The sequence below is a fragment of the Polypterus senegalus genome, chromosome 16, assembly GCF_016835505.1.
Source record: "Polypterus senegalus isolate Bchr_013 chromosome 16, ASM1683550v1, whole genome shotgun sequence".
NCBI classification, from domain to species: Eukaryota; Metazoa; Chordata; class Cladistia; order Polypteriformes; family Polypteridae; genus Polypterus; species Polypterus senegalus.
The window spans coordinates 7,210,667-7,235,113 of record NC_053169.1 but is presented as its reverse complement, the minus strand read 5'-3'; the positions used below and the strand labels follow the sequence as shown (position 1 = coordinate 7,235,113).

The window sequence follows — 24,447 nt, the reverse complement described above, 5'->3', positions numbered from 1 at the left end:
ATATCACACGACCGTCGCACACCACATGACTGTCGCACCACACACGGCTGTCACACCACATGACTGTCGCACCACACATCACCGTTATGCCACACGAACGTCGCACCACTCGTCACCGTTAATTCCACACGAACGTCGCACACCACATCAACATCATACCATATGACCATCAGCCACGGCTGGCACACCATGCGACCGTCCCACCACATGTCAAGATCATGTGGAAAAAATGCTACCACCGAGAATCACTTGAAGTGTTGTGTATTATTATGGGTGCCAATAAAAACATCCCCAACGGCGTCACCAGTTCACTGCTGTATTTTACAAAGATTTGGAGATTCTTTTCTTTGCATGCTTTCCTCTTCTCGTGTTAAGTAAACTGATCCTGTGAAGAGCCAAAGAGTCCAACTTTAGTGTCATCTGACTGAGAGGGTTTGGTAAATTCTACCTCCTTTTGTTTTGTTTTGTGCTTTAATAAGAAATAATAATTCTTTATATTTATGTAGCACTTTTCTCGCTGAACTGGGGAGCCACTTCTTAGCCACCACTAAAGTGTAGCACCCACTTGGATGATATGATGGCAGCCATTTTGGGTCAGTACCACACATTGACTGTTAGCTTTTGAAGGGGTGAGGAACAGCCAGTTACAGACAAGGGACGATTAGGGGGCCTGAATGATCAGGCTGTGGTGGGAAATTTTAGCCTAGACTTCGGGGTACATCCTACTCTTTACAAAGGACCTCACCAGCACCTCTTCCAACCGTAACCCAAGCTTTTCCCAGATTTATCTCCCATCCAAGTACTGGCTCGGGCTTGAACAGGCATGGCTGCAGGTGGATGAAGACTTTCCTGTAATGACCTTTCCAGATCATTTTTTGACATGGGCCTGTTGTTATCTTGAAGACCTTGGGGTGTAATTAGACCCTACAGTTCTTAATCTCTGACCCAGGGATTGCTGTTTCCATCTCCATCTTTTCATTCTGCATACGAACGTTCCTGGTAGTTGAACCTGCCTCTTTACACTACTGGGCCACTTTTAGTTGTATTTGTTAATTGTTTTTATTGTTCTTCGGATTCTTTACTTGCTCTTGTGTTTTTTTCCCTCACAATAAACAATATTACATTTAAAAGACAAATTTTGAGATTCTGTGTATATACTCCGACTTAAAACCAGTGCACAGTAAAACTATGGATTGCGAGTAAGTTGGTCTATGAATGTTTTGCAAGACAAGCTAAACTTATGAATAAAACTTAATAAATTTTAACTTGATAAATGAGCGAGGTCTTGCAATACGAGTAGTACGTCTACTCTTTGTCTGCCGAGTGTCACGTGACCACAACTGTGAGCCAATGGTAGTTCTCTCTCTCTCTCTCTCTCTCTCTCTCTCTCTCTCTCTCTCGCTGCGGGATTGTGGGTAATCGTCTCCCATGCTCGGTCTCAGTTGGCGTGCCTCACTCGTATAGTCAACATCCATACGAGCGTAGACTGTTTTACTATAGCATTGTAACCACGTGTGTGTGCGTAAAGCATGTTTTAATTTTGTGTCCAAGGGTAGTGGCTGTTCTTTAGTAACTGTACCTCAACAATGGACCCCATGAAGAAAAAGTTTAAAAAGAAAGGCCGGTAAGAAGAAGGAGATCATTACGGTGGAAGTTAAGAAGGAAATCGTCAAATAACACAAATGAGGTGTGCGAGTGGCCGACATTGCAAAATTTTATAACAAGTTTACGTCGACGATTTGCACAATGTTAAAGAAGAAAGAAGACATAAGGGGGGCCAGATGCATCAAAAGGAGTCACGAGGGTATCAAAGCAGCGGCCAAGTGTTCTGGAAGATGTAAAAAAGTTGCTTCTCGTGTGGACAAAATGTGGGAAAGAGTGCAAAATTTTGTCGAAAAGCACCAGCCGAATAAGGCTGTACCAGTACGAGCGATGAATCTGTTTAATGACAATGCAATGTCACATTTCCGCAAAAGCAACTGTCATTGAATATGTTCCTTGTTAAAGTTGCCAAAAAAAAAAAAAAGATTCCAGTGAGCCAACAGATAGCAGGGATTCTGTTAGTTATGGTGAAAGTCGTCCTACACAATAACCCTCCTCCTCCTCTTCCTCTCTCTCGTCTCCCTCACACCAGCCATGATTCTTTTCAAAGGTAAAATGCAGGTTAATTTGTTTAATGTATTTTTACTTTACATTTTGTGTTAATCAGTTATTTTTATATGAATATTTTTGGGTTGTGGAACGAATCAATCTTGAGTTTCCATTATTTTAGAACACTCTAGATTAGAACAGGCCATTCAGCTCAATAATGTCTTCCACGTATTTCTTCCAAATAAACATCAAGTCAAGTTTTGAAAGTCCCTAACGTCTTACTGTCTACCACACTCCTTGGTCGCTTATTCCAAGTGTCTATCGTTCTTTGTGTAAAGAAAAACCTTCTAATGTTTGTGTGAAATTTCCCCTTCACAAGTTTCCAACTGTATCCCCGTGTTCTTGATGAGCTCATTTTAATGTCACCGTCTCGATCCACTGGACTAATTCCCGTCATCATTTTAAACACTTCAGTCATGTCACCTCATAATCCTAATCTGTAAAGGCTCAGCTCTTTTAATCTTTCCTCATAATTCATCCCCTGTAGCCCTGAATCAGCCTAGTCGCTCTTCTGTGGACCTTTTCCAGTGCTGTTACGTCCATTTTGTAGCCTGGAGACCAAAACTGCACACAGGACTCCAGATGAGGCCTCACCACTGCATTTCTTATCAGGATATTCACTTTGATATACGAGTGCTTTGGATTATAAACCCACTTCCGGAATGAATTATGCTCGCAAACCAAGGCACCACTGTATCTGGAAAGGCTACTGGGGCTCCTTCATACGCCTTAGTAATTCATTACTGGGACTTCTCTCTCATTTTTAGCCAAGCCAGAAGTTTTCTTTCTTCTGTTTTTAGTAACTCTAGTGTGTATTTTAAGGTGGTGGTGGTTGTATGATACATTTATTTATTATTCTATTTATTTGTCAAACGTCTTTGTACATATACAGGGTTGGCCATTGTGATTTGCAGGTTTAATATTTGCAGGTTTCTCTTCAATATTTAAATGGAAATTTTGCGTGTATGGCTGACAGACAGACAATGCAATTAGCGCACTACTTAAATGGACTGCAAATCCCAGCAGCCCCTGGGAAAATTGCATCATTGGGCAGCTTTGGCTTCCATGAGGGCTGCTGGGTGAGAGATGAGGCGCTAGTTTTAAAAGTGAGCTGTAAGAATCTTTCAGGATTGCAATTGGCGGGTCTTTTTCTTTCAATGCTTCACTGCACAATTGGATTGCGGATTTCTCAGGATTTACTTTCTTGTCCTGTGCCCGCATGTTTGTGTGATTTTTTTTTTTTTTTGTCTGGATTGGAAATCAACTTCATCGGGGATGCGTTCCCAGCTTCTACAGATCTTCACTTAAATGGGCATCAAATTCAGCACCCACATCATCTCCATCTGCACAACTGGACTGTATTATGAGTGTGTGTGCCGTTTATCAGTTTGTGTTTAGTGTTTTGTGTCTGTAATTGTGTTGGTTTGGACATGTGCAGAGGAGAGATGCTGGGTATATTGGGAGAAGGATGATAAGGATAGAGCTGCCAGGTAAGTGGAGAAGAGGAAGGTTGAAGAGAAGGTTTATGGATGTGGTGAGAAAGGACATGAGAGTAATGGGGGTGACAGAGCAAGATGGAGAGGACAGGAAGAGGTGGAACAACCCCTTACGGGAGCAGCAGAAAGAAGAAAAAGATTAAGTAGGTTTTACGTTATTTCCATCGCTTGATAACTGCTAGTGAATCCAGCAGCTAAGAATACTCTCGTCTCTGAAGATTTAAATTAATTAACCTACTTGTCTGTGTTTCGTTGCTCTCAGTTAGTGTGCTATTTTTTCCCCCCACTCTTTAATGGCTCCAATTTTATTTTCAGGTCAAAACTGATAGACTTTCATGCAGTGGTCCTTCCAGAGTTTGTAGACTATTTAGTTATATGTACATAATATTGCACAGTAAGTGACCCTGTGAGCAGACCCCAAAATCAAAGGTGATGTAGCCGCCGTGGCGGAAGGTGTTGTCAAGCATGGGTAAACGCGTGCCGAAAGAAATCTCAAAGTCCAAAAGTTCATTTTTAAAATATTTAGTGAAAGTTAAAAGCAAATAATCCACACATAGAATAAAAGGCAAAAAAAAAGAAAAAATATCTTCTATAAACTTAGCTTTTCTTGAGAAACTTTAGTTATTTCTATACTTAAAAATTCTTTACTTCTTCTTTCTATACTTAAAGGTTCTTAATTTCTTCTTCTGTATGCCTTAAGCATACGGTTCAACACTTAAATAAGTGCTGTTTTACGAGTTACTTCACACTCAAAAGGCCCGTAGGCCGGTTGGCACGGTTTAAAACCTTATGCCTTCCATACCTTACTCATGGCAAGGCTGTCACTAACTGAAGAATATTGTTTACTCAAAGCTGTTAGAAATGGCAGGAATATACCAATACAATTCTATTTACAGGGGTTATACGAACTTCCTATAGATTATGCATTGTCATCTAGTAAAATATTCATGAATCTCATAGAACTAGGAAAATGGCTCTTATAGGTGACGCTTAACGTAATCCTCTGCCTCTCTCGGTATATTTAAAAAGGGAGACTTGGCCGATCCACGAAAGTGTAGGCCAACAATCTTAATGTGCATCCCAGGTAAATCAATGGAAGGAGTTGTTAAGAAAGAGATGAGCCGCACATGTCGAGAACTGGAGTTCTAGCGATCAGTTGGCATGGGTGGGTTCAGAAGGGGCAGGTCATGTTTCACTAATATGCTGGAATTCTAGGAGGAGGCAACCAAAGCAGACGCTCAGAATGGTGCATACGAGGGTCTCACATGAGAGGCTGGGCGTCAGACTTAAACAAATGGAAATGTAAGGCATGGGCAGTTGGTGGGTACACAGTTGGCTCAAACTCGGGAAGCAGAGGGTTATGGTGTGAGGAACCTTTTCAGAATAGGACAATGGTAAGACTGGGGTCCCTCAGCGGTCCGTGCTGGAGCCACTGCTATTTTTAATATACTGTACATAAAAATGGTAATAATTTTAATGATATTGATCAGTCTTGAGAACTCAGACAGCATTTCTATAATCTATAAAAACTTTTTAAAGTCCCTCCTTTTCAAAAATCTCGAGTACAGTGGGTAAAGATCTCAACATTTCACAGATGGAGTGGAAGGCAGCCACAGGCACAGAATTCACTGGAGCCCCATATGGGCAAAGCATTCAGTTATCCATCCATCCATCCATTATCCAACCTGCTATATCCTAACTACAGAGTCACGGGGTCTGCTGGAGCCAATCCCAGCCAACACAGGGCGCAAGGCAGGAAACAAACCCTGGGCAGTGCGCCAGCCCACCACAGGCATTCAGTTATTCAACTTAAAATCTTTTATCTCGTTTAAAACTGCCCAAAGTGTTTCCAGGGCAAGAACATTGCAATCGAGCTCCAGCCTCACTGGGCCGCATGTTCTGGGCGTTTACCAAATTAACATCTTGCTTGACCAAAATCTTTAAATGCTTATCATACAGCCTTGGGGTCACAATCCCTCCTAATCGACTAACAGCAGTGTTTGGTGGGCTCACAGAGGGGCTTAAAGTGGAGAAGGACAAGCAAACTGGAATGGTCTTCACTTCACTATCGGCACATAGACTTGTCTTGGTCAACTAGAAGAATCCTAAGCCAACTGATGTTATATACTATTTGAAATTGGAAAAAATCAAACTCTCACTTAGAGGATCTGTGCAAAACGTTTTAAAAACCTGGCAGAATCTGATCAATAACATTTTAGAATAAGCATTTAAATTGAAGAAGCAGATTCTCTTCTTTTTTTTGTTCTATTTATTTCTTTACTTTTCCTACTATTAAAGTTTTACTCTGTTGGCCTCTACGGTAGCTGCATTCGTTGTTAGATCATCTGTTTTTTTTTAATAAGAAGATAACAGGATAAAATCCACTGTGAGGTAGATGACAATGTTGGCGGCCATGTCGTTGAATTCGTTAAAATTCACAGATCGAGTGAAGTCCTACTGAAAATAGAGTCCTACTGATATGACCAATAGTCAGGGTTAAATTAAGAGACAAGCTTGTAGGCAGAGCATTCCTCTTTAATAATAATAATAATGGTACTGTATCTTTATTTATATGGCGCCATTGATCAGGGTGCCTCACAGAGTCTCAGCAGGGTACGTGTAACATTGACTACAAATATTTTCTGCATAAAACACTAAACAGATAAATGCAGGATATAGAAAGCGTAAAAAAGAATAAAACACAATACAGGGGGTCCAAAAATAACCAGAATCTGTACCTGGTACACAATCTCGACTTAGTTGTGAATTTTGCCGCTAGGTGTGGCACACTTGCAGTAAGTATTCTGTGGCAGTCTGCCTATGTTGTTCATATGCCATTCATTCCTTGTTGGTTTTTCTTGGTGCTTATTAAACGTGTTCTGCGATTTTTGTGATGGGTGATCATAAAGAACAGCGAGGCTTCGTTCAACTTTGTGTTCTCTTAGGGAAAACAGCTGCAGAAACTGTAGTGATGCTTGAAACTGCTTTTAAAGAGGAAGCGTGAAGTAAAACACAGGTCTACGAGGGGTTTTCATGTTTTAAATGAGGGGAAATACCACTGGAAGACCCACCGACATCTGGCCGACCTTCCACAATTAGGAATGACGAAAACCGTGAAAAAGTTTGCAATGCAATTTATGAAGATCGTCGGCGAATTATTGAAGAGATTTCTAACTTGTGTGTCTTGGAAGTTCTTGGCACCCTCCCTACTCGCCTGATCTTTGCGATGTGCGACTTTTTCTTGGTACCGCATTTAAAAAATGAACTCTAAGGAAAGCGTTTCCATGTTTCTATCTATCTATCTATCTATCTATCTATCTATCTATCTATCTATCTATCTATCTATCTATCTATCTATCTATCTATTATATAGTGCCTTTCACTCTATCTGTTGATTAATCTATCTATTTATTTACTTCTCCCCAGATTGGGTTGTCCCGGCTTCACTTTTCCAAAATTTGAACCAAGACCCATTGAAAAAGGAGCATCAAAATCCTTGTTTTTTCCTGATGAAGCAATTCATAAACATCCCAGATTTAGGTAAGATACACAATGTGTTCTCATCCTGATGTTTCCGTGTCTTATATTATAGAAATACTCAAAATAGTTTCTGACCTATGATATGTTTTAAACATCCTTAACAAACTTGTTAAGAAGGCAGGCTCTATTGTAGGATTAAAGTTGGACAGTTTAACATCTGTGGCAGAGCGACGGGCACTAAGCAAATCTATCTATCTATCTATCTATTATTTAGTGCCTTTCAGTTCTGTCTATCTATCTATCTATCTATCTATCTATCTATCTATCTATCTATCTATCTATCTATCTATCTATCTATCTATCTATCTATCTATCTATCTATCTATCTATCTATCTATCTATCTATCTATCTATCTATCTATCTATCTATCTATCTATCTATCTATCTATCTATCATCCATTGTTTGTTAACCTTGCTTTTCAGTATTTGAAACTGCTGATGTATCTGTGGGGGTCTCCTGGAGTCTCTTAGTTGGACCCTCATCCACATGCTAGTCAGTTGTAGGTGTTTTCATCCCATTGGCACCCTACCCCTCATTTTGGATAGTTTTGGTCACCTAATGTACAAAGCTCTACTGCGCCATCCAATTATTATTACTTTTGAACAGTAGTTTGGAATTGTTTTCCTCATTTAATGTCATTACTTGCATCTTTAAAAATAATAAAATACATTCCAAGGTATATGTTAGTCAGATAACATTGGAGGCTTTAGATAAGGTTACTTGGTGACATTACAGTATTTTAAGTTCTATAACTTCCTTTTTTTTTTTTTTTAAATTTGTAGCACTTTGACCAGAAATATTCGACACCGAAGAGGAGAGAAGGTAGCAATAAATGTGCCAAGTAAGTAGTGGGTGAGTGAAGTGTTGCTATGCTGAACGGCATTATGTATTGAACTGTCAGAATGCAAATTTTCATTTTTATTTATTTAAAACCTGATAAATAAAACGCACAGTTCAGTCTGATCCCCACAAGGATGTGTACATGTTTGCCTTCAAAAACATTTGTGAAGTTACACTTATAATGTGTTGTTTTTTTTTTTTGTTTTTTTTAAAGCCATGAACCCAAAAGGTTTTATTAACCAACAGGGCATTCAGAGACTGGTATTTATGGAGTTGCATAGTGGTGGCTCTGAGGCTAGGGGTCTGTGCTGCCCGTCCGAATCCCATAAATGCCAGAAGTGACTCAACTCTGTTGGGCCAACTTGAGGGTTGGTGGCAGGACTGGCACTCCAACCATTGTGGCTAACCTCCCATTGTTGAGTGTGGTGCTGAGGTATCACCCACTACACTCAGATCTCAATCCGGGTGGCGGGTGTGGCGACCTGCTGTAATCAGTAATCGGCAGATACTCCCAACCTCTCTCTCATATAGGCAGTAGCAAAGTCCACTTGGCACCTTTGTATTCTAATATTCAGTTTTTAAAGTAAATTAAAAAGGCTTGGCAGTGCCAGCAATGCAGATTGCAGTAAATGCTGAGCCTAGAAACTGAAAGCTGTGGCTAAAGGCCAAAAGAAACCTTTCTGGTGAAATTTAGGCAAAGCGTCCTGCTGGTTCTTCACATACTTTACAAATGAAGAAACAGTAAAGAAAAAATGAAATTAACACCCCAAACGTATTTTTTAAATGTGTATTGAAACTGAATCCACCCCATCACTGGAGCTTTTTATTCCAGTTCAAGAGTTTCAGGGTTCGGAGTCTTTACTGACAAAATCAGGACCCAACACTGGGTGGGTGCAGTCAATCACAGGGCATATTCACAGCCACATACAGACACTGGCAGGATGTTAGCAGTTAAAAGGACGTGTGAGTGACACCAGTGTACCTGTGAAGAGACACCTGTCAGGACTTTGGAAGAATGTTTCTTAAATATCACTGAGGCTTGGGTTTAACACTAGAATTACCAGAGCCTGCGAAAAAACTCGTAATTCCGTCCCACCTTAAACTGCTTCTTAAATCCCTTCACACCTCTCCGCCAGCGTCCTTTGTCTTCTAAATGTGCTAATAAAGAGAAGCTTGGAGCAGCCGGCTATTCCATCCCCCTACCAATTTAGAACGTGCACGAACTTCAGCTTGATTGAGTATCTGGGAGTGAAGTGGAGTTTTAGAGTGGAAATAATAGATTGTTATTTGGAACACACGCATTTCATGTCTGTTCCGTTTCTACAGTAATCTGTGTCAACACATTGCTAAAACAGAAACGTTTTTTATATTCTAGTAGTAGATGACAAAATGTAGGCATAAACTATATAGTGTATGAAGCCTGAAGTCCAAATAGCAAAGAAACATTTTCACAAGAATAACACAATTGCGCTTTTATTCAAAAATATAACTGCATAAACAAAAAGCTATATGCTATCATCAGACACTCCCCATCTGCCCGTTGTTTTGTTATACTTTTACACCAACTTATGTTCCTGTGTTTGAGCATGCTGAAACGGGCATGCTCAAAAAATACACGTGTAATGCCACAAAGTGCACGCAGACACTTCATTTCGCAAACAAAACAAGTGCACTTTTATTCAAAACTACCTGTATAACCGAAGAAAAAAGAAAGCAAGTTACAGTAGGCGATTGATACGACAGCTTGCATGGTGCAATGCTAAGAAGTGCTGATTTTCATTCCGTGCTATATAAAATCATCACATTCAAATATTAACAGTTCCCACACACCCAAGGACCGTCCTTCCTACATTTACGACACGTGTACTTGTTGCCGTGTACACACCTCTCTGTGCTATGGTTTCTATTACACTGAATGAGCACCTGACACTGTTTCCAGTTCCTGCATAAATTCACACCCGATCTGATGCTGTTCGTTTTCAAATAATATTGCATTAGTGCGATTATATTTTCACATATATTGTCTCTTTCTTTCAGGTGTGTAATAGAAACCACAGCATAGAGAGAAGTGTGTACATTGCTTCTTACAGGAAAAGGCGATGGAAAAGTGCACTTGAATAAAAGTGCACTTTTGTTATACTTTTACACCAATATATGTTCCTGTGTTTGAACGACACGGGCAGATGGGGAGTGTCTGATGATTGCATATAGCGCCGAAGTTACTGGTCTTTACCATTCTTTCCTCTGCATGTCCTGGAGTACAAAAGAAACAGCATACAGCAACATGCGGGGACTGGCAGGAACACTCAATAAAACGAAAAGCAAGTGACGGTGAGATACGAAGAAGGCAGCTTCGCCAGCGTTTGTGTGTCAGAACCCGGGGGCGGCGTTAGTATGCATCGTGGTACACTGCAGAGCTATAGCGCGTCTTTAGTGAAAACAGCCGTGTCAGATGGGGTTGTATGGATTGATTCTGAACGCGACTGAGAGAATGAAAAGTGAATTAAAAAAAAATAAAAAGAGCTAACCTTTACAAGGATCATAAATTGCACCGGCTGTTACAGACTGAAATCAAATGTATGCTTTTATTCTAAAACAGTAAGACTAAGAGCAGTTTACTTCTCAAAATGGAGGGGTGCAGAATCGAACTCGTGACCTCTTATTCCCAAGCGGGGGCTAAATCTATTGAACCATGGAGGTAGTTACAATAAACTGCTGTCAATGTCGCATTTAAGGCGGCTTTTTGTTTCTGCAGTAATATTTTTGAATAAAAGCGCAATTGTGTTATTCTTGTGAAAATGTTTCTTTGCTATTTGGACTTCAGGCTTCATACATTATATAGTTTATGCCTACATTTTGTCATCTACTATTAGAATATAAAAAACGTTTCTGAAACATGAAATGCGTGTGTTCCAAACAACGATCTATTATTTCCACTCTAAAACTCCACTTCACTCCCAGATACTCAATCAAGGCATGAGCTGGGAGAAGTTTGTGCACGTTCTAAATTGGTGGGGGGATGGAATAGCCGGCTGCTCCAAGCTTCTCTTTATCAGCACATTTAGAAGACAAAGGGTGCTGGCGGAGAGGTGTAAAGGGATTTAAGAAGCGATTTAAGGTGGGACGGAATTACGAGTTTTTTCGTAGGCTCTGGTAATTCTAGTGTTAAATCCTGGGCACCGGAACTGAGCGGCAGCACTAGCCATCGAGTTGAGTGGATGAGTTCAGCTTATTACTTGGTTAGAATTGATCTTGTTTATTAGCCGTTTCAGACGCATTTGCTTGCATACTTGAAGCGTGTGCTTATTTTTGTGGCAGATGCTTTTATCCATAATGCCATGCAGATTTGATAACTAAATGAAAAACCCATATACTGTATAGCAAGCCGAATTAACATTTACAAATATCTCAAAATGAATTTTAAGATATCTCAAACTAAATTACAGATATCTAAAAATGCATCTATTTTAAGATATCGCAAATAGATTTCAAGATATCTTGAAATAATATGCTGTACATTTTGAAATATCTGAAATAAATTTTAGGGTATCTTAAATGCAATTCGAAATATCTCGACATAGGTTCCTGTGCATTTTTGAGATATCTCGAAATCACTTCCTGTAAAATGTCCCGTTCTTTCAGTGGGACTTCCTGTCTATTTTAAGATATCTCACAATGTATTTGAGATACCTTGAAATGCACAGAATTTGAGATATCTTAAAATGAGTGGGAAGTTATTTTAGGATATCTTGAAATATAAGATATCTCAAAAAGCATTTAAGATAACCTAAAATTTACTGTTGTTTGAGATATTGAAAATACATTTTTAGATATCTAAAATGAATTTCAGATTTTCAGATATCTAACAAGGTATTTCAAGATACCTCAAATTATATTTCAAGATATCTACAATGCATTTTAAGATCTCTTTAAAAGGACACTCAGTTATTTCAAAATATCTCAATAGCATTTTCAGATATCTCAACATCACTCCCTGCTCATTTCAGGATATCTCAAATATATTTTAAGATATCTTACAATAAACAAGAAGTCCCATTGAAATAATAGGCAGTTTTACAGGAAATGATTTTGAGATATCTTGAAATGCAGGCATAATTATTTTGAGATATTTGAAAATGTATTTGAGATATCTTAAAAATGTATTACAGATATCTTAAAACATGAAGGAAATTATTTGAAGATATCTCAAAGTGAGTTTCCGCTGTCTTAAAAAGTAAATTGCATTGTAAAATATCTGAAATTCATTTTTTTAATCAGGTCAGCTGACTCCATGAATTCGTTAAAAAAACAACTCAAAACTCATCTGTTCAGGAAGGCTTTTAGCTCTACTTGACTTTATTACCCTTCTCTCAGTTTACCTCTCTGTCAAGATGTCATGTAACTCGTGTGTGTGTGTGTGCAGACCATCAATTGTGTTGTCTGTTAGGCTTTTCTCTGAATTTACTGTCTTAATCTCCTTTATTTATTTATTTGGTTTGTACAATGCTATATACTGTATACCCTGCCGTTCTCTCTTAAACTCTGTGGAGTGCCTTGAGCATGGGAAAGGCGCTATATAAATAAAATGTATTATTATTATTAAATGTTAATTCGGCTTGCCATATATATCATATATAAGTCGGGTCTTGAAGCCCGAAAAATCGATCATAAAATCAGACCCTGACTTATACGCCCGTTCAAAAATGTGACCCTTCAATTGCCCCCTCCAATCTCGCACCAGTTTCTTAGACAGCAGCGCAGTTACCAATTTCTTTCGCCACTTCAACGACTTTTAATTTAAAACCAGCTTTGTATTTTCTTCTGATCGAACGCTCCATCGTAGATAAGGGATGCTCTTACGATAAAGGTGTATGAGGGTGTGAGGTACAAAAAACACAAAACAGTGCAGACATTGCTTCAGAATAGTGCGGGTATCACCATGTGGTCACGTAGGCACAATACATAATGTGCTCTGTGGTTACTCCCTAAGGTGGGCATTAGTATATAATCTCTTGGACCAATAACGCGAGTTTTCCGCATTCGACCTATACGACCGACATTATAAAATACCAGAAATTATACAATAAAATCAAGTCCTGACTTCTCCTCGAGTATACACGGTAAGCACTTAACAGCTTGTAGCCACTAATTCTATTTCTCCTTTTTTCTTTTATAGTCTTTAAAGATAAAAATACTCCAAGTCCTTTCATTGAGAGATTCCCTTCTGATGATGGCGAAGCCGCCAGAGCAGCTTTACCAGACCACATATATATGGATGCCATGGGATTCGGAATGGGGAACTGCTGCCTTCAGGTATATTCCAACTGTGAAGTTTGACTTTGTTTATCTGCAGTCTGTTTTCTACTTAAATATGAAAAGAGACGCATGTTTGCTCATTTGTATCGTGTTCTGAATGGACTTTCTCCAGTAGATGGCATTCCTGCTTTGATCCTGAGCCCAGTGAGGGACCAGAGGAGTTAGTTGAGGGGACTGCGTCAAGCTGTATTTGCAAAAGAAAAAAAATCCTTAAAAGGTTACTCCCGTGCTGAAGAAAGATAAAAAGGTTAAAGTGACAAATATTGTGACTCTGTGTCAGGCGTGCCACTCGATGAGGGCTACACATCTCAAAGTTGTGCCTCTGACCTTTTTTTCTTTACGGGACAATAAAACTACAAATGGGTGCTTTCATTATGATCCTGCACAGGATTTGTCCCACACCCACCCATGTGGTCCCTTGAACTTTTAGTCACTAGTGACCCCAAACCTCCTACCATACCATTTTCCATCCCCTCCTGTGGCTAAACCAGCAGCCACACAACCTGCACTTCAGAAGAGGTCATCCACCTGCAGCTAGGCAGGCGTGTTGAGGCCCGGCCAGTACTTGGATGGGAGATCATCTGGGAAAAGCCTGGGTGGCTGCTGGAAGAGGTCTTGTTAAGGCCAGCAGGGGGCTCTTTGGGTCTGAATGTGGATCCCAATGCTTGAGTGCCATGACAGGGCCACTGTGCTGTAACTTCTGATGAGATGTTAAAATGGAGGTCCTGACTTTCTGTGGTCTTAGAAGATCCCTGGGCATCCTTCATAAAGAGTAGGGTGTCTCATGATGTCCATGGCCTGGTCAGTCTAGCCCCCTAATCATCCTCTGTCCCTAACTGGCTAACTAACTCTGTCACCCCTTGAGCACCTAATAGCTAATGTCTGGTGAGCGTACTGGCACAGCAATGGCTGCCATTGCATCATATCACTTTCTGTATAAAGCACTAGGAGTTGTGAGAAAACCACCTTATCAATCAATCAACATTTATTTATATAGCACATATTCATACAAAAAATGTAGCTCAAAGTGCTTTACAAAATGAATAGAGAAATAGAAGACACAATAAAAGATAAACATAAGTCAACATTAATTAACATAGAATAATAGTAATGTCTGATGGCCAGGGTGGACAGAAAAAACAAAAAAAAAAACTCCAAAGGCTGGAGAAAAAAATAAAATCTGTAGGGGTTCCAGTCCAAGAGACCGCCCAGTCCCATTTACCTTATAAATGTACAGAATTATTATCTTGAATACTAGGGGGCTTCGCCCGGCGACCCCTCCTCCCCCCACACCAGCGCTACACACCTTTGTGAAAAGGGGGGCTGAACGCACCCCAAGGAGAAACTCCGAAACCCCCTCTTAAATGGTGATACAATGGGAAACAAATACATTTATCTCCTCTTTGCTCGATCAGCTGCTTGCTGCTGCTGCTGCCGTGCCACGTGATCTGCATCTCGTGTGGCGTTTCGAACATTTAAAAGCCTGTACGGCAGCTGTCCTCTTGTCTCTCTTGTCCTCCATCCATCCATTATCCAACCCGCTATATCCTAACTACAGGGTCACGGGGACCTGGCAGGAAGCAAACCCCGGGCAGGGCACCAGCCCACCACAGAGCATGCACACACACACCCACACACCAAGCACACACTAGGGACAATTTTAGGATCGCCAATGCACCTCACCTGCATGTCTTTGGACTGTGGGAGGAAACCCACGCAGACACGGGGAGATGATGCAAACTCCACGCAGGGAGGACATGGGAAGTGAACCCAGGACTCCTTACTGTGAGGCAGCAGCGCTACTCACTGCGTCACCGTGCTGCCTCTTTTGTCCCCCAGACATCCTCAAACGCTAATCTATCTCTTTTCGCCGTTCCGGTATTTCACCGAGTAACAATTTCCGTTTGTTTGCGCTAATGCGATCTTTCCTCTCATTTTTTTTGAGACTTTTGAATTTTCCTACAGCCATTATTTCTAACCTGCTCTGCACGTGCATCACAGGACTTGCTTCCAAAGGTTGCAAGTGTGATGTGACTTGACCGTTTCGCGGGACGTGAAAGTGTCTCTCTGTCTCACGTCTCGTCACCGGAAAAAAGTTTTTATAATAGAGAGATTAATCTGGTCTTACCGTCACACATCTCTCCCAATTATAAGCACAATAATGGCTGAAATGAGCTTCCTGATCATTTCTGGATCATGAATACCACCTGGGACTCCAGATGTCACCAATCCACAAAGGAGGCCACAAAGGATCCTCCCCGCTGTCATTTACTAGCATGTCAGACTCCTACTTTTAAGTAAAGTCTCCCACTGTCTTGTCCTTTATTTTTGTATCTTCATACGACATCTTGTATTGTACATTTACTTATTTGGCCGACACCTTTATCCCACATTATGATACATAATTTTTTGGTTTTTCCAATTGGAGCACAGGCAGGTCAGGGTCACACAGTGGTGTCAGTCGTGGGATTTGAACCCACAGCCTCAGGGTCTGAAGTCCAAAGCCTTAACCACTACACCACACTGCTGATAACAACGTGACAGTAGATACGCCTGTTAATGTTACACAGACTTGACCACCTGAATGTACTTCTCACCAGGGTGACTGACGGCCCATCTCTTGTCCTCGATGCCTTGAATTAGGCTGCATTTCAAGTCTTGTCCAGGCCTGACTTCATACCACGCTGTTACCATATTTGTATTTCTCTTGTTTTAACAGGTGACATTCCAGGCATGTAGCATCAGTGAAGCTCGATATCTGTATGACCAGCTGGCTACAATATGTCCGATTGTGGTAAGTATTTTTAGCCTTGCTTTAACTTCAAAAAGAACAACAGATGCAAATATGGCGGGTCTGTGGTACTGCGCTTTGCATATTGGTCGGGACGCGGACACTGAATCCTTTCATCTCTTTGGTCTTTGCATGAAAATAGAAACAGTAGTGCTAGAAACTTTGTGAACCCTTTCGTGTTTTATTCTGTTTCTTCATAAATGTAACTTAAAACGTGAACAGGTTTATACAGAACTCCTTACACTAGAGAATCAAACGACACAAATACAGAGGAGACACAAATCCAGCGTGGGGAGTTTTGCTTTTCAGTAACTGGTGTGACCCCCCCACCCCTCGTGCAGCAGTAACATCAGGTAGGCATTTCAGGTAGCGTTTGACCAGGCCTGCACGTCCGCTTGGAGGAACTTTAGTCCAGCAGAACTGCTTCAACTCAGGATGTTGGTGGGCTTCCATGAATGAGCTGCTTCTACAATATTTCTATAGGGTTTTAAGGTCTGGACTTCGGCTCAGCCATTTTTAAAACTTGCTTTAACCCAGGGGTCTCAAACTCCAGTCCTGGAGGGCCGCAGTGGCTGCAGGTTTTCATTCTAACCCTTTTCTTAATGAGTGCCCTGTTTGTGCTGCTAATTAACTTCTTGTGAAATAATTGTAACTGACTTGATCTTGAAGACTCAGACCCCTTGTTTTCTTGTTTCTGTAATAAGCAGCCAAACAATAATGAGATACAAAATGAGGCAAAACAACTGGTGTCCATCATACAATATCAAGGGTGGAGGTCTCAGGAATGCTGATCTGCTCAGGACCCCCAAAACATTCTACCAGAGCTCTTAGAAAAGAGAAAATCAACAATTTCAGAAATGTCTGCCATTGCACAATGAGAGCAGCAACAAGCCACGGAATTAAAGAACGAGTTTAATTAACAATAAGAATCAGCGCCTCATTGAGCAACTGGTTGGAGTGAAATTGGTTGGAGTTTGAGGCCCTGACTTAGTTGGTCTTCTGTTGGCTCACTCCACATTTCATTTCTGTTTGGGTTCATTTAAGGAAAGAAATGGAGCAACTCAGAGGAACGATGAAAATATTCAGGGGAGCAAATCTTAAAAAAACAAGTCAATTAAAAATGAATTCACAAGAAGTTAATTAGCAGCACAAACTGGTTACTAATTAAGAAGAGGGTTAGTATGAAAACCTGCCTGCCATGGAGGTGTGCCAGGACTGGAGTTGGTGACTCCTAAGCTAAACTATAACCAAGTGGTCTCAAACTCTGGTCCTGGAGGCCGCAGTGGCTGCAAGTTTTCATTCCAGTCTTTTTTAATTAGTGACCTGTTTGTGCTGCTAATTCACTTATTTTGAATTCATTTTAATTGACAGACTCTTGAAGACTCTGACCCCTTAATTGTTTCTTTTTCCGTAATTAGCAGCCAAACAATAATGAGATACAAAATGAGCCAAAACAAGACCAGCAAACTGTGACCATCATACAATATCTGAGAATAAAGAAAGACGGAGGTCTCAGCAATGTCAATCTGCTCAGGACCCCCAAAACATTTTAGCAGAGCCCTTAGAAAAGAGAAGATCAACAATTTCAGAAATGTCTGCTATTGCACAATGAGATCAGAAACAAGCCATGGAATTAAAGAACGAGTTTAATTAACAATAAGAATTGGTGCCTGATTGAGCGTCTGGTTGGAGTGAAATTGGTTGGAGTTTGAAGCCCTGACTTAGGTGGTCTTCTGTTGGCTCACTCACTTCACATTTCATTTCTGTTTGGGTTCATTTAAGGAAAGAAATGATGCAATTCAGAGGAATTATGAAAACATTCAGGGGAGCAAATCTTAAAAAAAAAAAAAAAGTTAATTAAAAATGAATTCAAAGGAAGTTAATTAGCAGCACAAACAGGGCACTCATTAAAATATTAGATAGATAGATAGGTATGAAAGGCACTATATAATAGATAGATAGATACTTTATTAATCCCCAAAGGGAAATTCACATAATCCAGCAGCAGCATACTGATAAAAACAATATTAATTAAAGAGCAATAAAAGTGCACTGCAAGTTAAAAAATGCAAGGTGGAGAGTGCCAGGCAGGTATAACAGACAATAACTTTGTATAATGTTAACGTTTACCCCCCCGGGTGGAACTGAAGAGTCACATAGTGTGGGGTCTCCTCAGTCTGTCAGTGGAGCAGGATGATGACAGCAGTCTGTCGCTGAAGGTGATCCTGTTCAGTGGATTCTCCATGATTGACAGTTGCCTGCTCAGCGCCCGTCGTTCTGCTACGGATGTCAAACTGTCCAGCTCCGTGCCTACAATAAAGCCTGCCTTCCTAACCAGTTTGTCAAGGCGTGAGGCGTTGCTCTTCTTTATGCTGCCTCCTCAGCACACCACCGCGTAGAAGAGGGCGCTCACCACAACCGTCTGATAGAACATCTGCACCATCTTATTGCAGATGTTGAAGGATGCCAGCCTTCTAATGAAGTATAGTCGGCTCTGTCCTCTCTTGTACAGAGCATCAGTATTGGCAGTCCAGTCCAATTTATCATCCAGCTGCACTCCCAGGTATTTATAGGTCTGCACCCTCTGCACTGTCACCTCTGATGATCACGGGGTCCATGAGGGGCCTGGGCCTCCTAAACTCCACCACCAGCTCCTTGGTTTTGCTGGTGTTCAGGTGTAGGTGGTCTGAGTCGCACCATTTAACAAAGTCCTTGATTAGGTTCCTATACTCCTCCTCCTGCCCACTACTGATGCAGCCCACCATAGCAGTGTCGTCAGTGAACATTTGCACGTGGCAGGACTCCGAGTTGTATTGGAAGTCTGATGTATGTTGGCTGAACAGGACCAGAGAAAGTCCATTCCCCTGCGGCGCTCCTGTGCTGCTGACCACAATGTCAGACCTGTAGTTCCCGAGACGCACATACTGAGGTCTGTCTGTAAGATAGTCCACGATCCATGGCACCAGGTGTGAATCTACTCCCATCTCAGTCAGCTTGTCCCTAAGGAGCCGAGGTTGGATGGTGTTTAAGGCGCTAGAGAAGTCCAGAAACATTATTCTTACTGCACCACTGCCTCTGTCCAAGTGGGAGAGGGATCAGTGCAGCATTTAGGTGATGGCATCCTCCACTCCCACCTTCTCCTGGTATGCGAGCTGCAGAGGGTCAAGGGTGTGGCATACCTGTGGTGGTAAAGCAGCAGCCGCTCCATTGTCTTCATCACATGTGACGTCAGAGCGACAGGCCGGAAGTCATAAAGCTCACTAGGACGTGGTACCTTTGGCACTGGGGTGATACAAGATGTTTTCCAAAGCCTCAGGACTCTCCCCTGTTCCAGGCTCAGGTTGAAGATGCTCTGTAGAGGACTCCCCAGCTCCAGCGCACAGGCCTTCAGCAGTCGTGGCGATGCTCCATCTGGACCCGCTGCTTTGCTGGCACGAAGTCTCCTCAGCTCTGTGCTTACCTGGGCTGCTGTATTTGTGGGTGGGGATGTCTCTCCTGTGCTGATATCAGCAGAAGGATGTGTGGAGGGTGCAGTATTCGGAGGTGAGAGTGGGTTAGGGTGGTCAAACCTGTTTAAGAAGTTGGGTTAAAGAAGGGTTAAAATGAAAACCTGCAGCCCTCCAGGACTGGAGTTTGAGACCCCTGCTTTAATTATTCTTTGTCTTGTGGCAGGACCCACTTTTGACATTTTCATGTAGAATTTGCTTTTACATTTCAGAATTCATCAAGTTGTCCTGGTCCAGAGGCAGCAAAACAGGCCCAAACCGTGGCACTGTCACCAGCAGGTTTCACAGATGGGATAAGGTTCTTATGTTGGAATACAGCATTGCTTTTTGTCAAATACAATGCTTCTCTTTCAAGCCAAAATGTTGTATTTTGGACTCGTCTGTCCACAGCACATTCTTCCAATAGCTTTCAGGCTTATCCATGTGATCTTTTTGTTTAGATGGGCAGCAGTGTGGCCTTCTCCTTGTCACCCTGCCGTGCACACCATTGTTGTTCAGTGTTCTCAGTAGGGTGGACTCGTGAACAATACCATGAGCCAATGCAAGGGAGGCCTTTAAATCCTTAGATGTTACCCAGCAGGTCTTTGGGACCCTCTGGAACATTGCATCCCTAGCTTTTGGAGTGATCCTTGTTGGTTCCCATGCCTAAAGGAGTAAAAGTTTGCATTTCTGACATGTTTGCTTATCTTTTGGTTTACAGATGGCTCTCAGTGCTGCATCTCCATTCTACAGAGGCTACATTTCTGACATTGACTGCCGCTGGGGGGTGATATCGGCCTCCGTTGACGACCGCACAAGAGAAGAAAGGGGTCTAGAAGTATGTTCACTCTTTACTTCTGATTTGTACTATCAGTCCGACATCAAATCACCTGATTACCTTTTGGTTACATTTCATTTTTGCAATGACTTTTCAATAATTTGAGATTAAGAGAAGCCACAAACTTTGGTGACCATAATGGTTTCTCTTTCACAAATAATTCTTGGTGTGATTCTTTCTCTTTTTGGAAACACACCTAAACATTATCTGCCTCTGGGCAATAAAAGTCTAGTTTTAAGATTTTTTAGTTTTATCTTTTACTAGCTGTACCTTGTGTCTGTGCCCACATAGTAATGAAACAGAACAAACTTTTAAAAATCAATAGACGCTGGCACTGTATCTGATCATGTTCAGCTCTGACGGGAGAGCGTTCCCTGCGTGGAGAGAAAAGCAAATGGCGGTGATATCTGTGGCAGTCAGCAGCTACCCTTTAAAACACACGAAGCTCTGATCTCTCTCTCAGAAACGTCAAACATTACGCCTTAACAATCTGTAGATAATGTCTGTTGAGCAAATGGGTATCGCTAGCAAAGCAGAGGCAAGGTGCGCTCCAGCACGTGGCGAGACGTAGACCAACTCGAACAGAGACTGGCGAGTGAAAGAGGAAGGCCCCGCCCTCCTGCTCTCTGCCCACAGCCACTCTGTTGGATTTGCATAAATACATTGGTACCGCAAATGAACTCTGGTACTTAGCGTGACAAGGGAAGTCGCAAAGTCAACCGGAAAGTTCAAGCAAATTATAGAAAACAAGCAGATCTAAATCTGTTAAGTAATTCTCTCATGAAATGCGGACAGGCAGAACGCACTTGGACCGAAATTTTTAAAACCGTTTCTTAGCGAGCACCTATGGGCCAAGGGTAACCTACATTCCAAGTTCGGGAGATTTCGTGATGAGTGAGTCAGTGGTGTTTAGCTTTTTTATATATATATATATATATATATATATATATATATACTGTGTATATATATATATATATATATATATACACTCACCTAAAGGATTATTAGGACCACCATACTAATCCGGTGTTTGACCCCCTTTCGCCTTCAGAACTGCCTTTCATTTTACGTGGCTTTGATTCAACAAGGTGCTGAAAGCATTCTTTAGAAATGTTGGCCCATATTGATAGGATAGCATCTTGCAGTTGATGGAGATTTGTGGGATGCACATCCAGGGCACGCTCCCGTTCCACCACATCCCAAAGATGCTCTATTGGGTTGAGATCTGGTGACTGTGGGGCCATTTTAGTACAGTGAACTCATTGTCATGTTCAAGAAACCAATTTGAAATGATTCGAGCTTTGTGACATGGTGCATTATCCTGCTGGAAGTAGCCATCAGAGGATGGGTACATGGTGGTCATGAAGGGATGGACATGGTCAGAAGCAATGCTCAGGTAGCCCGTGGCATTTAAACGATGCCCAATTGGCACTAAGGGGCCTAAAGTGTGCCAAGAAAACATCCCCCACACCATTACACCACCACCAGCCTGCACAGTGGTAACAAGGCATGATGGATCCATGTTCTCATTCTGTTTACGCCAAATTCTGACTCTACCATTTGAATGTCTCAACAGAAATCGAGACTCATCAGACCAGGCAACATTTTTCCAGTCTTCAACTGTCCAATTTTGGTGAGCTCGTGCAAATTGTAGCCTCTTTTTCCTATTTGTAGTGGAGATGAGTGGTACCCGGTGGGGTCTTCTGCTGTTGTAGTCCATCCGCCTCAAGGTTGTGCGTGTTGTGGCTTCACAAATGCTTTGCTGCATACCTCGGTTGTAACGAGTGGTTATTTCAGTCAAAGTTGCTCTTCTATCAGCTTGGATCAGTCGGTCCATTCATTCTCCTCTGACCTCTAGCATCAACAAGGCATTTTCGCCCACAGGACTGCCGCATACTGGATGTTTTTCCCTTTTCACACCATTCTTTGTAAACCCTAGAAATGGTTGTGCGTGAAAATCCCAGTAACTGAGCAGATTGTGAAATACTCAGACCGGCCCGTCTGGCACCAACAACCATGCCACGCTCAGAATTGCTTAAATCACCTTTCTTTGCCATTCTGACATTCAGTTTGGAGTTCAGGAGATTGTCTTGACCAGGACCAGACCTCAAAATGCATTGAAGCAACTGCCATGTGATTGGTTGATTAGATAATTGCATTAATATATATAGACAGACCAGTAATGGTGGGCTGCACGATAACGTGCAGTGAATAGACTTGACTTGAGCATTCATACTCTTTCTCTGTACGCTTAGCATTCGTTTGCTCAGATGTTGATGTGCTTGCTGTCTCCTGAGCAGCTCTTCTTTCCTCCACCCTTGCGTCCCGCTGCTTCTCTTCTTCCGTCGGCATCTTTTTGTGTTAAAACTGATTTAGTCAGTGTTTGTGTTGCAATTACTTGGTACGTTTTCCTTAATTTTTCACTTAAGCTGGCACTTAAGTCTTCAATCTGCCTCAGAAATGATTTAACATATGAAGAGGTAGGGATGAGGACGGTGAAGGTGGTAGGGGTGAGAACGACGCCCGCACACATGTGCCACACAGCCGATCTGCTGGCCGCTGTCGAGAGTTGATTCTACGATAATGTAAAATAAAAAGAGGAATAAAAATCATCACCCCGAAGCGGATAGTAGACAACACGTAATATATGAGTACCAAATTTCAGGTTAATAGTTCAAACAGTTTGCAAGCTACAGGTGATTTAAAATCCTTTACAGACAAATGGACATCCACGGTAGCGTATTATTTATAAAGATTGTAGACACTTGGAATAAGCGACCAAGTAGTGTGGTGGACAGTAAGACTTTAGGGACTTTCAAAACTCGACTTTGTGTTTTTTTAGAAGAATTAAGTGGATTGGACTGGCGAGCTTTGTTGGGCTCAATGGCCTGTTCTCCTCCAGATTGTTCTAATTTTCTAATATACATATTTTATTTTTTTTATTTAGTTTTAGCAAAATTTGTGGGTTTTTTTTGGTCACTTTTTTATTAGTTTCATTTTACTGAACAAAAAAAAAAAAGTTGGCTTAATTGACGGCACTGTTTTAGACCGTTTTCTTTGTCTTTGTTTATCATGCTGGTCCACTTAATACATGAGTAAATGAAATATACAATTTAATAATCTGTGAAAGAGCATCATTTCCGCGTGATCATTTGACAGCTTAGTGGTAATTAATAAATGCCGGAGTCAAACGAGTTTCTTTACCATGCAGTAGGTGTAAGCAGACAGCGGTTTAATTTCACAGACACTTGCACTTCCACTTGTGTGATTCCATTCAGTGTAGGCAGGTCTTCCCGGGCGGCACTTGGCCACCAAGCTCATAGGTGATGTACTGCTTTATTTTGGCCAATGAGGATGTCACAGAGGATCAGTGGTCTGATGCCAGTTGAGACGTGTGTGGATGTGGGGGCTCAGTGTAAAGGCTGATCGTTGGTGGGTCGCTCACACACACACACATAAATCAAAGTTCTTTTTGAAGCTAATATTAAATCCACAAAATGTATACCACCAGTTATCCATGTACATTATGCAGATAAACAAGTGTTGTGAAAATCAAATTTACCAAAAAATTGGCCAGTGCTGTTGGGATGAGTAGCCTTTAAATGGATGTATGTTGTAATAAACATTCAATAGGACAGGATGAGGGGGTTGAGGTTCCTTATGTGGTAATCCTGTCTTAATCAGTACGTCTATTGTTCCAAGAAACAAAAAGTAAACCCAAGGTGACCACTATGGTTAGTGGTGTCCCTGCCAAGCGTGTGTCCCCAAATAAACACCAACTTCTAGGGTCAACAATTCTTACGTGGAATCTAAAGTAGAAGAGGCAGGTCTCCCAATACTCAGTAGTCTTCCTGTCTGGCAGCGAAAGGTGAGAGGCTGTTAGAAACAGTGCCACCTAACTCTCTGGAGGGAAATGACCCGTTTCACCAGAACTCTGAAGAAGCCCATGTTTAAAAAAAATGGATGGAATAACTGGTACAACACCTCT

The 24,447-nt window shown here is 41.5% G+C and overlaps 1 protein-coding gene across 1 annotated transcript in view; it reads left to right on the top strand.

Annotated features, from left to right (window-relative positions):
* Positions 1-24,447, top strand: part of gclc (glutamate-cysteine ligase, catalytic subunit) — an 80,499-nt gene that overhangs the window by 31,043 nt on the left and 25,009 nt on the right. The window contains exons 4-8 of the mRNA XM_039737813.1: positions 7,074-7,187; positions 7,972-8,030; positions 13,206-13,342; positions 16,065-16,139; positions 20,343-20,459. Coding sequence (XP_039593747.1) covers positions 7,074-7,187; positions 7,972-8,030; positions 13,206-13,342; positions 16,065-16,139; positions 20,343-20,459 — 502 coding nt within the window. The remainder of the gene's footprint in view (positions 1-7,073; positions 7,188-7,971; positions 8,031-13,205; positions 13,343-16,064; positions 16,140-20,342; positions 20,460-24,447) is intronic.